At 43.5% G+C, this 13,603-nt stretch overlaps 4 protein-coding genes across 5 annotated transcripts; 2 read left to right on the top strand and 2 right to left on the bottom strand.

Moving 5' to 3' along the window:
* The first annotated feature begins 171 nt into the window (after positions 1-171).
* On the top strand, positions 172-3,042 carry BCIN_03g03320 (hypothetical protein). The gene is made up of 2 exons (XM_001560470.2): positions 172-292; positions 359-3,042. The coding sequence occupies exons 1-2, from the start codon at positions 219-221 to the stop codon at positions 1,128-1,130; spliced, it is 846 nt and encodes a 281-aa protein (XP_001560520.2). The 5' UTR covers positions 172-218; the 3' UTR covers positions 1,131-3,042.
* A 1,896-nt stretch (positions 3,043-4,938) lies between these two features.
* Positions 4,939-7,797, bottom strand: BCIN_03g03330 (hypothetical protein). Of its 2 annotated transcripts, XM_024691890.1 has the most exons (3): positions 7,536-7,797; positions 6,104-7,483; positions 4,939-6,056 (listed from the first exon to the last, which is right to left on the bottom strand). In XM_024691890.1, the coding sequence occupies exons 2-3, from the start codon at positions 7,121-7,123 to the stop codon at positions 5,220-5,222; spliced, it is 1,857 nt and encodes a 618-aa protein (XP_024547663.1). In that variant the 5' UTR covers positions 7,124-7,483; positions 7,536-7,797; the 3' UTR covers positions 4,939-5,219. The 2 variants fall into 2 exon arrangements, with proteins under 2 accessions (XP_024547663.1, XP_024547662.1); XM_024691889.1 differs by having other exon boundaries at positions 6,104-7,797.
* A 6-nt stretch (positions 7,798-7,803) lies between these two features.
* On the top strand, positions 7,804-11,178 carry Bcnam2. The gene is made up of 2 exons (XM_024691891.1): positions 7,804-8,484; positions 8,532-11,178. The coding sequence occupies exons 1-2, from the start codon at positions 7,960-7,962 to the stop codon at positions 11,028-11,030; spliced, it is 3,024 nt and encodes a 1,007-aa protein (XP_024547664.1). The 5' UTR covers positions 7,804-7,959; the 3' UTR covers positions 11,031-11,178.
* A 318-nt stretch (positions 11,179-11,496) lies between these two features.
* Positions 11,497-13,226, bottom strand: Bcmtg1. The gene is made up of 2 exons (XM_001560475.2): positions 12,801-13,226; positions 11,497-12,736 (listed from the first exon to the last, which is right to left on the bottom strand). Exons 1-2 carry the CDS (start codon positions 13,059-13,061, stop codon positions 11,963-11,965), a joined length of 1,035 nt encoding a protein of 344 aa, XP_001560525.1. The 5' UTR covers positions 13,062-13,226; the 3' UTR covers positions 11,497-11,962.
* Positions 13,227-13,603: the final 377 nt, after the last annotated feature.

The raw sequence follows: 13,603 nt of genomic DNA on the forward strand, positions 1-13,603 counted from the left end.
TATATTTACATGACGCTATTAACGATATTTATAACTATAGTTAGTTATATGTATATATATATATATATTTTTTTTTTTTACATAAAACTGATAAGTGAGTGCAGTTTAAACAGATGATCGCTGATCGCGGGCTAACCCGCTGCGCAATTGGTCATTCTTGGCCCCCGCACAGACTCAAATTCAATCCCCACCAAAAAATATGTCGAGAGCGAGCTTTGATGCAGAAAGAAACATTGATCAAGCTTTACAACAACATAACAGGAAACATGTTTGACCTCCCGGACGCGAAACGGTAAGTGTGCTATTGCTCTATGAGAAAGAACACTAGTTCGAATATCTGCTAACATTTAATTAATAGTGTGCGCCGTTCAGATCTATACACTCGATCCTCATCATCATCTCCCGAACCACCTTCACCAATTGACCCTGATGTCTCCGCTCGATTTCACGATCAGCTTGCTTCACTCTATGGGCCTATTTCACTTCAATCATGCGCGATTGAGAATACGTTAACTTTTGAACCCATGAACGATGCTCCACACTCACCACCACTCGAAGACGACCAGGACCAGGCAGAGGAATTTGACTTTCGACTTTTCTCAAATGTCACAGAAGGCAAGATAGTCCTCAAAGAGGAGGCAGTTGACAAAGGAATTTTTGTTGTCCAGGAAAGAGACAAAAGCTACTACTTTACTGGTCCAATTGAGGGGCAACGGAAGGAGGAATACGCCATTGCGGCAATTAGTGGAGAAGATGTTTTGGAAGGCAGAGGAAAAAGATATTGGGGCTTGGAAGTTCCGTGGCGGGTCCGGGTTGTGAAGATTGGTGTTGGTGGGCAGAAAAAACTGGGAAGCAATGGCCTCGCGGTCAGAAATGGTTCTAATGGGGAGAAGAAGAGAAAACTAGGCAAGAAGATGAGGATTCTCACGAGAGAAAGGAGAAGGACAATTGAGGCTCAAGAACAGGCAATGACGAGGGAGAAGGAGAGCAAAGAGGAGGCAGACAAAGAGAGGAGAGCTAGAAAGAACAGAGAGAAGAAAGTCAAGAGGAAGGCAAAGGAGAAAGCGTTGAAAGCTGCCACCGGAGGGATTGACCAGACCGAGCCCGGAGTAGACGGAGCAGATGGATGAAGAAGAAAGGACCGATTCTTTGTCGGTCGCAGCCGGATCGACATGTACAATTGTGGAAGAACAAAATCCTTCAATCTGCGATTCGTAACCCCACTCGAGCTTCCGATCGTTATCCCATGCGCATCTACGAAGGACGATAACCCCTCCAAAGAACCCCTTGCGTAAATGCAACCATAATTTAATATCTCCCCCACTATACAAATTCTTTGTCGCATCTCACCCACAAGACAAACGGGAAGGACACACACTATCCAACCCAACTAAACAACTATTCCTCGTGGTTTCTAGGATTTAGCATTGAAGTTATGCATTTGACATATCACGGCGGTGATACTTGTACAACATGTTCGACCCGTCCCGTACCCAGAAGGAGTCTTAGAAGCCTCATTCACAGCCTCGATCCTTTAGTCACATCTACGAGAACGCGAAATATACCTTCAGGACATTCACACGAAAACACACACTTTTTTCCTTTCATTTTCAAGGATTCCGAAGGATCAAATAATGTGAAATGAAGGATTCCTTCAATCACACCATTGTTCTTCTAATTCAAAGACAGTCAAACATATCAAGTCCTTCACTTGTACCTATTTGCCGGTCCCTGCAGCTACGCCGTAGTTTTGCGTCTCTGTGCATTTTTGGGAATAACTTGGCCGCCGGCTTGCTAGTATGACAAATAGATTATTCTATGAGATGGCATATTCCATGCCACAATTGATGTTCGGATTTAACACCTTCCATAAACAATCAAGTATACATCTATCTACCCGGCATGCAATGTAGCCTTGGCGTCAAATAAGACCCTGCGAGCGTTAGCACATAAAGACTAGGGACATGGCTTTCTAGCTTATCCGCTCCACCCCCGCTGTTACGTTGCCCCGCCGTGCCACATCGGTACAGGAACAATCTACATAGCCATGGTTATGACTATGGTTAATCTTCGTCTATTATTTACTTACAATAGTGGATATGTGAGAACTTTGTAAGTGACGAAGAGAAAGTCAACGGAAATCAAAAATCCTTGGCTATCCACATGAGGCACAGTTGTGGCGCCATTCCGCGATACGGGATCGGAGGATATTTCCGCTTTGGGTAATTGCTCATATATCCAGATGATCTCTTGTTGATCGAGCGGAAAAACACCTCTGGCCAAGATAGATGGCACTAACTCTATTTTCTTTGCCGGGCGTATCCTCGTATCTACGCATTAAGGATTTGTAATACCGGACTTGTACTCAAGTATCTTATTTTGTTTCTGAATAGTGGCTGGGAACAAATTGATGGTCAGCGAGACGAAAGTCATGGTAACATAGTGTGCCATGTCAGATGTTTAAATTCAAATTAATTTACGCTAGTGCGTATTTGGTTACACCATATTAAATGCTCATATTACATTCATAAGATAAATTTTTCGACCTAGATACTTGCTTACTTAGGCAGTGAGTAAGTAATGTTCCATATTTAATCTTCTTGGCTAAGAGGAATCTATCCATATACTATCTCTTTAGTGATGACCATATTTTTATGAACAAGTATAGCAATTGATTCCAACCGAATGTTAATAGGTAAGGGTTCACCAATCAAGGATTTAGTGATTGTTTTCTGCAAAGAACCCCAAGAGTTATCACATACATAAATGTCTTTAGCGGGTAGACGGACGAGACCGACGCTTGTTTAGTGTTGATGCACGTATGCACGGCACCTTTCAGGTTTGAAGATTGGAGGTTGAAGATGCTTGAGGTGATTGTTTCGGGTCATCTCTCCATATGTGGATTTTACTGGGTGGGTTTTACGGGACGAGTATGGTTAGTGTGGGGGGGTGGGATGAGGGGGTAGATTGGGTTTGAGGGTCTGAATTCAGCCTTTTTGCCTCTTGGCTTTGGCCTTGGAGTTAAACGGAATACTATTGTCCATTCTTGATTTCAATAATGCATTTCCGGGTGTGAAATTTTCTTGTATTTTGCTTTCTCAATCTCGACTTTTCGGCTTATGCATGGATTCGTCTATCCCTTACCTTCCTTCTCTTTTTATTCTAAATTTATAGCATACTCGACAATCGGTTTATCGCCGAAAGTGATAACGTGAGGATGACATAAGTCTCGCTCTTTAGACCTCGTTCTGGATATATCTAATATTGTACCAACTAGTTGCTTACCAGAATAATTCTTTACTGGCTTGTTAGTCTGCCGGCTTGGTTGATTGGCTTGGCTGTGAGATTGGGGTCTATTAACTTGTACGTGTACTAGTGGGGCATCTCCAAATAAGCTTCCGTTGAGATAATATGGGATTCGCAAATTTGATAGTGGATCATGAAGACGGATGCGAAAAGTATATAGGATTAAGGTGAGGATGAAAAAGGATTTACTTCGGGGTTTATTAGACAATTTGATCTGCTTTGATTGCGAGCGCATCAGCGTGGCGAATATGACAAGGGAGAAAGACCACGGTTGTTGGAGGGGTGTAGGAGGCTTACGGCGGATATGGCGTGTGTCTCTGTGTGGGATCCAGTATGGGTACCCTCTAGAGTAATCTAATATGGTTTATGACTGTGTGTCAGGAGGCTAGATTGTAGAAAGGAATGAGGATGCGAAGGGTAATATGATGCGAAATCTGCTGGGGTTTGGATGGGTATCCTTGGTGCATGATGGATGGGGCAAGAGCTGTTCGCTCCACCACGGACGGAGAATTAATGTTGAAAGGAGTGTCTCAGTGCGTGAAAGTTTAAACGTCTTTAGTGGGTCTGAAATCTTGACTTCGTAAGGCGGTGGGTGTGTGAAGGAATGGAGACACATGGGAATGGGAAAGGAGAAGCGGATGTACCTCGTTAGTGCAGATGGGAAAGGAGATTTGTTGTAGGGTTGGGGCGGTATGGTAGGTTTGTATGGGCTTGGTTCGAGGTAGGTCAGGGAGACGGGGAGTTAAGCTTTTTTGGAGATGCTTGTGCTTGCGCTCAGGATTCAGATGGAGATGGAGATGGAGATGGTCAAAGGAATCCCTATTCCTATCCCCGCTCCATCTCCGAGTTTCGTTCTAGACCGGATGGGGGCCTGCGAGTTGCATAGATTGCATGTATATGGTATCTGGTAAGGTCTGGTAGGTGAGAAATGAAATCGACGATATGGAAGGAATGTGTATGGCGAAGTCCGATATCCATTTCAATTTCATTTTCAATATACACATACACACGTAAAGAGAATTTTTGGATTTAGATTTCGTGCCTAGATCGAGCTATTGAGTAGCTTGTCTTGACTCTTGTGCCAAGTACGTATTTACTTGCTTGGTTCATTGTGCGGATGCTATGATACGTATTGGGAAATCTATGCATATGTGTATACATAAATATTACAGGACTTAAAGAAATATATGGATGGTTTAAACGAGAAGTAGAGGGAGGAGTGAATCGAGATCGGAATCGGATATCGTTTTGTATATTCGTCTATGTATGTGTATGTGTATGTGAAAATGATTCTATGCTGTGCTTATAGTGAGGTTAGGTTTGCTTGATTACTTGATTAGGTATTTAGGATGTTTGGTTCGTGGTTTGTTTTGGAGTGGTGATTGATTGATTGTGAGGATAGAGGTTTAGCGATAGGGATTTGGGTTGGGGATTATGGATTTGTCGGCTATAGAGGTTGGATGGGAGGGGAGGAGTTTGGGGATCTGGTACGTAGGAATAGGAGAGGTTGAAAAGGTTGGCTGGGTTCGTTAGCTAGATGTCTATGATGGATAGGATGAATAAGATGGATAGGGTGAATTGGGTTTTAAATATAAAAGGGGGAGAGAAGAGGGGAGAGAGCAGACAAAGTTATGTTGAATATTGATGCTAGGTAGAGGATGTCAACTGAACTTGGACGATAAGTGATGTTATAAATAAGGTATTGCATTAGCTTACTGTCTAAATACACACACATAAGATGATAGAGCATGGATATTGATACACAATTAAGTATTGACATTAAAAATATATTCTTGTTTCTTCATATCTCTTTCTTGCTTCTCAGTTCTGTGTCTATTGTTCATTCAATCATTCATCCATCTTGATCAGTGATGCATGTGAAGCACGACCAGTTACCATAATAGATCTTCAGTCTAACGCGACCCTCTTTCCCAGAATTTCCAACTACTACTTCCACTCCCACTGCTACTTCTCTCTCTCTTAGTAACCTGATCTCGTCCGCGGATCCTCCAGTAGTATATCGGTACTCCAGCAAGTACAAACGCGACCACAATGAGCGTTTGAATTGGTTCCGCAAAGACTGCTCTGCTGAGTAGGAACAAACTCACACAGCAGAAGATTATGGGGGTAGTAATCCAAGTCTTGTAAGGACGTTCGAGATTAGGTTCGCGGACGCGAAGAACAATGAGTCCTAGGACTGTGAAGAAATAGAATGTATAGCCAGCTACACCGTAAAAGGTGACTAGCGTACCGAACTCACCGACAGCGACATAGACTGCGGTCAAAAGAGCATTGAAGATCATGGCATTAACGGGTGTGAAGAAGAGCCCAGTATCTTCGTCACCGAAGAATCTGGCTAATTTCTTTGATGCCCAGTTGCGTGTTCGGAGAGTATTGGCAGATGGCTCCTCTTGATTTCCGAACCCAATTTTGCCAAACATGGCGGGTAGATAACCTTCTTTACTAGCTGCATAGACTAATCGTCCGCTAGTGAAGGCTGTTGCATTTAAAGCCCCAAAACAGCTTGCGCTGACAATAAGAGCAAGTATTAAAGATCCAATGGGACCAAAAACCTTATTCCCAAACATGACTGCAACTGTATTCGAAGCATTGATAGCTTTTAGAGGTAGGACGAAGAAATAGGCGACATTAGCGAGTATATAGGAGAGAATGACTAATGGCATTGCTGTATGGATGACTCTTGGCAAGTCCCGAGTAGGGTTCCGAAACTCTCCAACCACGTAATTTGTCTATAAAAGTCAATAAAAGGGTTGGCTAAAAGGCTTGGAAAACTCACGTTATCCCAGCCGTCGAAGGCCCACAATCCAGCATATAATGCAACGGCCCATGATGAGGCGCTACTACTAGTTCCCTCGAACCATCCATGATTCTTCCAATCCTCGTTTGCCTTTCCTGAGGTAGAGAAGCCAGTAAGGGCTACCACAACACCAATGATTGTAACTCCAAGCAATGCAATAAACTTCATGAACATAAACATATCTCCCATTCTCGTGCCCAACTTTGTAGATATACAATTTAAAAAGGTAATGAAAAACAATCCAATCAATGCCACGCTCTTATTAATCCAAACGTTGACATTTTCAGCCTCAGCTCCAATGAATGCCCGTACCAAATATTCTCCCATTATTATCGATACAATGGCGGTCGATCCGGGCTTTAGAACGATGACCGCACACCATGTAAACAAGAATCCAAAAATCTCTCCAAAAATCTTGGAAAGATATATTTGCGCGCCACCATTCAATGGTATTGCTCCTCCCAGCTCCGCGTAACTTGACGCGCCAGTCCATGCTAATACTCCTGCTATTGCCCATACAATTAATGATGCGCCCGGTGATCCCGCATTTGCATTGACCTGACTCGGCGAGGAGAAAATTCCGGACCCTATTATCAAGCCAACTATCAATGATAACCCGTTTAGATATGTCAAAGTCTTGTGTTTTTCTAATGATCCTCCTCCTAAAGCAGTCTGGCCATTTGTCGTAGAAATAGGGGCTCCGATCGGCGCATAACCTCCTGCGGTAGAAGACAGAGGGTAAAGGTTGGAAGAAAAGTCGAAAGCCGAAGAGACAGAATATGTTCTACCATGTCCTCTTCCAGGCCGGCCATTCGCGGCAGGATTTCGCTCGTCTAAGGGATCATCCTCTTCGAGTGATAGCTTCCGTGATGAAGATATACCAGCATCTGATGATATTGAATCTGTTGATGATCTCGCGCCTGGGGAACTCGATGCTAAACTAGCCAGCTCTAAAGAATCGCGCGCTTGAGGCTGTAAGTTTTGATAGTGTGGTGACATTATAATCGTTTGTGGAAGTCGTTCAAAGCCAGCATCGCATGCTCTGAAGCTTCAAGGGGAGGGGGTCGACGGTATTCTGTTTGTTGGTTCTCTTTTAAGACAATGTTTGAATCATAACGGTCGTTTAACTTTGCAATCGCAATGTGCTCGTGTCGGAAGGAAAGGAAGGAAAGGAAGTGGGATAAAGTAAATTGAAGCTTCCAAGATCAATGTTTGCTTGGATTGCAGAAGGATCCCAGAGAGCAGAGAAGGGAGAATCTAAAGTGCAATGTGTACCGGCAGTTTTCAATGAGATGGCGAGATCTTCGTGGACAATGGATGTTTTATTTTGGAGGCACCAGAGTAGATGCAGGTTCATGTCTTTGTGATCCATTAAGGGATTTGTAGATCTTGGCGGTATTATTGTACTTGCCTGTGCTTTTCCTTTCTTTTCTTCTCTTTTCTTTCTTTTCTTTCCTTTCCTCTCCTTTCCTCTCCTGTGTTTTGGCTTCTTGGTGCTTTGATACTCTGATACTTCACTAGATTCACGACTCACTCCCTAATAGCCAATACTCAGCATTTACTCCTGAGTGCAGTGAGTCCCGAGTGAGTCTAGAGAAGGCTGAGATAATATAATTGAGTCCGTGCTCAAAATTTGATATCTACTTTGGTCAAAATGCACCATGAAACTGCTCGTATTTGCGTCTTTGCGTCTTCACAGCTCCCCCTCACAAATACAACAATCCAATCCAAAAAGAAGCCAGCCCACAGTAGAGCCATCTGCGAATCCAATCCCAAGATTGCTCGACTATATCCCGAATAGTTGGTCCCTGGCATGACACAATGCCTTGAAAATCATGCAGTCCTCCATTCGCAGATGCGCATTACCTCGAACGAGGCTAATTCGGCCTCTTTCTTATTGTAGTCGCAGTCACCCCGCTGCCAGCTTCCAAAATGTCAAGCCTGTCGTATTTACTCGATATGCTTCTACTGCTACTAACAGCCCTTTTGCAAGTTTAGATCTGCCATCTCTGGATCAGAAATGGCGTGCGAAGTGGACGGCGACGGAGAAGCCGAAATCGGCAAAGGACAAGGAACAAGATGAAGGCCAGAAAATGTACATATTACCTATGTTCCCATATCCATCGGGCGATCTTCATCTGGGTCACTTTCGAGCATATACGATTTCCGATGTCCTGGCACGATTCCACACAATGAAAGGCTATAATGTTGTCCACCCAATTGGTTGGGATGCGTTTGGCTTGCCTGCTGAAAATGCAGCAATTGAACGTGGAATAGACCCCGCAGTCTGGACAAAACAAAATATACAAAAGATGAAGAGTCAGCTAATTACTTGGAATGGACGTTGGGACTGGGATAGGGCATGTCTACATATGTAATCATAGATTTGGTAGCTAATAGGAACTAGGAAATCACAACTTGCGATCCCAATTTCTACAAACATACCCAGGAAATATTTCTTCTTCTTCATGAGCGCGGTCTGGCATATCAAGCCGAGTCTTTAGTGAATTATGATCCTGTGGACAAAACTGTTCTTGCAAATGAACAAGTCGATGCAAATGGTAATTCATGGCGATCTGGAGCCAAAGTAGAGAAGAGACTACTAAAACAATGGTTTTTGAAGATATCTGAATTTCGAGAGCAATTGCTTCAAGATATCAATCACCTGGCTAAGGGAGGTATGTGGCCGGAAAGGGTTCTGGCCATGCAAAAGAATTGGCTAGGGAAATCACAAGGAGCTAGAATTCGATTTTCCATATCTGCAGGTGACGATAGTTCTCAACAGTCTGTTGAAGTCTTCACCACCCGACCAGATACTATCTATGGAGTTCAATACATTGCTCTTGCAGCAACACATCCTATTGTTCAAAGTCTTGCAAAGGGAGATACAAAATTGCAACAGTTTTTGGACAGTATGTCAGATTTACCACCTGATTCAAAGGTTGGCTATCTTCTTCCCACTGTTAGTGCCATGCATCCGTTATCATCCCAAGAATCTACACCAGAGGCCTCTAAAGCACCTTTACCCGTTTATGTTGCACCATATGTACTAGGTGATTATGGTGATGGAGCAGTTATGGGAGTGCCAGCGCATGATGCTCGAGATTATGCATTTTGGAAGCACAATAACCATGACACTCCACCGAGATATGTAATTGGTCCTGTTGACGGTGCTTCGAAAGCTGTCCCCGCAGGCCAACCCTTTGTTCATCCTGGTCATCTTACATCAGAGAATCCACGATCATTTGTTGGCCAAACAACGGCTAAAGCAAAGCAAAGCATCATGAGGCTGCTTGAAAATGAAGGTCTCGGTTCAGCTGCTGAGACATGGCGTCTCAGGGATTGGCTTGTCAGTCGGCAGAGATATTGGGGTACCCCTATTCCCATAATTCATTGTGGTAGTTGTGGTCCAGTACCTGTTCCTAAAGATCAGCTTCCAGTTAAACTGCCTTCGGTTGAAGGCCATTGGTTAAAAGGTAAAGCTGGAAATCCTCTTGACGGTGCCCACGACTGGGTCAATGTCCCATGTCCCAAGTGTGGCAGCGATGCTAAGAGAGATACCGATACCATGGATACCTTTGTCGATTCTAGCTGGTATTTCATGAGATTTGCTGACCCCAAGAATTCAACAACACCATTTTCTCCGGAAGCAGCCAATGCAATCCTCCCTGTTGATGTATATATCGGAGGGGTTGAGCATGCCATTTTGCATTTATTGTATGCTCGTTTCATTTCAAAATTCCTTTCTACAACTCCTCTCTGGCCTGAGGGGTCGACCAAGAACGTTCTTGGGGAACCCTTCAAAAAGCTTCTTAGTCAGGGTATGGTGCACGGAAAGACTTATTTGGATCCTTCCAACGGCAGATTTTTAAAACCCGAGGAAGTGGATCTCACCGTACCATCGAAGCCAATTCTTATTGCATCAGGAGAAATCGCCAAGATTAGTTATGAGAAGATGTCAAAATCTAAATATAATGGCGTCGACCCAGCTCAGTGCATGACGAAGTATGGTGCCGATGCAACCAGAGCCCATATGCTTTTTCAAGCACCAGTCACCGAGGTCCTTGAATGGGATGAGCAGAAAATCTCTGGTGTCACTCGTTGGTTGAAACGTCTTCATGAGTATGTATGTACAAGTACAGAGGTATCTCAGAAAGTAAAAAATCACACCTTATCTCCTAAAGAGCATCTCCTTTCTGCGGTAGATGTTTTAGAGAAAAGCAAAAAGAATTCCCCGCAGAAGCAAAACCCGAATGCAGGAACTTCCCTTCTTGAATCTATCCACGCGGACATCAAGCTTTGGCGAGCAGTACAACAAACCATCACGAATATAACAGAAGCTTATAGTAAAACGCATTCTCTTAATACCATTGTCTCAGATTTGATGAGTCTTACCAATCTTATTATCGAAACCACAGAAGCAAATAAAGTCAGCCGCGAAACATCACCTACAAATGTTATCGCTGGACTCGAAAACGCAAATTGTGTAGAAGAGCAAAGTGGTTTGATTGAGAATGCAGCTACGAGAGTTTTACTTCAAATGATAGCACCTATTACTCCAGCCTTCGCGGAAGAATGCTGGTCGATTTCTCAAGGCGTTGTTGAAACACTTTCGATCTTTGATACGAAATTTCCAGAGGCGGATGGATCGATCGACTGGTTACTTCCCGAAACTCAAAAATGTGCAGTGCAAGTTAATGGCAAATTGAGATTCGCAATCGATATACCGATTCCGGAAGTGGGAATGGATAAAGTGGAGTTGCAGAAATGGGTCATGGATAAGATTTTACAGAGTGAAGAGGGAATGAGAAGGTTTGGGGAAGGGGAAGGACAGGTCGATGTGGCGGGGAGAAGTAAGAGGGTGGTCGTTGTGGGGAGGGGAAAGACGATTAATTTTGTTGTTTAGAGATCGAGTGGTTGACGGTTGGAAATACCCCACTCCGGTTTTTGTTGAATGTGTGATATGTATATGATCTATGATCTATGATCTATGATCCTGAGCGATGGAACGAATGGGTATATAAAGTATGCTCAAATACCAACATGATAGATCAAGATATCTCTACATCTCTCTCTCTCTCCTCCCGTCCTATGTACATTTCTTTGGTCGCAAACTAATCAACAATTTCGAGTCCTAGTGAAAACTCAACACCCATATCATGATTCATAACATCAATTTCCTCATCCAAGACAGGTTTACTTATATTCTTATCGGAACTACAGACACAAACTAGTATATACTATATATTATATAGTATATAAAAGTTCTCACAGATTTTCCTATCCTTCATCTAATCTATAGCCATACTATATCTATGGCCCTTCCTCACATTCGCCTCTCATATCCTATCTGTATTCTCGAGACGAACCCCTGAGAAACGGATCGCGGCTCAATTACGAGATTGGTATTCACGATCACCACAGAACTTCTGTGCAACACAACAGTAGTTTACTCTGCACTAGAGCTCATACCCGTATCGGCGCTTGGGATAGGGAAACTGGAGTTGTGTTGTAGTAGCCGTCTGGCTTGATGGAGCTCCAGGAAGAAGTTGCGAGGGTGTGGATGGGTTTCGTGCTGTTAGAGCTTGTAAATTGAGATTATAGTAGTAGGTGATAGATGGATGTTACTTGTAATCCATCAGGTTCGGAATTTCTGTTTGTTTTCATGTTTCCAGTTTCTGTTGGTTGTTGAGTTGGTCGCTCGTGATGTAGATATTGATCGATGACAGCACAGAGCTGCACAGCCATACGATGATATCGGATAACAGATACAAAGCGGTGCCTGAACCGGGTGGGAAATCATCAGTATACTCCAAGGAAGTGCGTACACACACAATCTCAACCCATTGACTCCGCCCTCCTTGTCTTCGCCCTCATCCTCTGAGTATCCTTCGCTTGTTTCCTTGCTTGACTAACACTCATCCTAACCTCCTCCATAACTTTCTTCTCCAAACCATCAACCTCCACCTCATCTAGCACGAATTTTCCCAAGTTTCCCTGTCTCCACCTCTGGATAACCCAAAGTGCTGCAGCCTCTACATCTGGTACTCCTCCCTTGCCTAACCGTCCCGTTTTCCTACAAACAGCATCTAGAAACTGTACAATATCATTCGTTTCCTCGCAGTATTCTTTATACACGCTCCCTCCTACTTTTAAATTAATATGAAATAATAAATAATCCGCTAACGTCGTTGGCGCAATAATAGTATCCTTGACACTTCCCACCAACGCCAGTTTCAACATACTATCTGTATCCGGCACGAAAGGCACAAACACACCGGGAGTATCTACTAAATAGACACCCTCTGTTCCTGCTTCCGGGTCCGGATCAACTATCTTCACACCTGAAGCGATTTTCCTCGTGATGCCGGGTTGAGCACCTGTGAATGCTGCTTTGCCTCTATTTACACCGGCCATGCGGAGAGCGTTTAGCAAAGAAGATTTCCCAACATTAGGCATGCCCACTATCAGGATTCGAGAACCGGTTAGGGATTGATGCGCAAGACCGTGTTCTTTGCAGAGCGAAAGGATGGTTCGAATATCGGATTTGGATTTGTGATTTGAGAAGAGGGTGGACGAGGGTTTGTGCCAATCTTTTATGATTGCTTCTCTCTGTGATTCCCCAGTAATTAGTTTGTAAAATCTTGAGTCTGTGTATATGTCGGGAAATTCGTACCTTTTTATCCACGGCCAAACCTTGATAGCCCAAATCCCGTTTCGTGTACACGATGACTCTTTCTCTTCCCGCGAGCGATTGCTCAAATAACGGATTTCGAGATGTGAGGGGGACTCTGTAGTCTCGACATTCTATAATGAGGTCGATGGACGAGAGCATGGTTTTCATTCGCGAGAGACCGGATGCATGATGGCCTAGGTAATAGGATCGAGGGAGAGAAAGTTGTTGGGGGAACGCGGTACGGGGTATGAATTGTGCCATTTTGATGGCGGGTTATTAGACGTTACCGGAGGAGCATGGCAATTGCTGAGTTCGGGAGAGTACTTACATTGGATGTATTGGATATCGACATGCTGAAGTTTGAGATAAGGCTGATGGCTTAAATTTTTGGATTTCGGAGCTTGCATAAGGCTGACGAATTAGAACTGATATTGAGTCACGCTAATGTACGGCAGGTCAATGACCCTTGTCGATATGATGAAATTCAAATTATTTGGTAAGGCTGAAGATCATGAACTTTCGTAGGAGCAACCTTTCAGGACCTCATCAATCGATATATATTATATTTCAAGCTTCATGCCTTCTAAAAATTGATACTACGATTCTCAATCGCTTGTCACCAATTATTGATTTCTCTCTCTTCGGCAAGAATAGTTGAAATGGCTCTCTAGATTCATGCCATTTAGTGATGACATGGTCTTGTGGTATTCATATGTTTCAATGATTGCTTCTCAACTTCAGAATTTTGTTGATGATCTACCAATTCATGATCGAATTCGCGATAGAACCACTCTCATGTCGCT

The sequence above is a fragment of the Botrytis cinerea genome, chromosome 3 (genome assembly GCF_000143535.2).
Source record: "Botrytis cinerea B05.10 chromosome 3, complete sequence".
NCBI classification, from domain to species: domain Eukaryota; kingdom Fungi; phylum Ascomycota; class Leotiomycetes; order Helotiales; family Sclerotiniaceae; genus Botrytis; species Botrytis cinerea.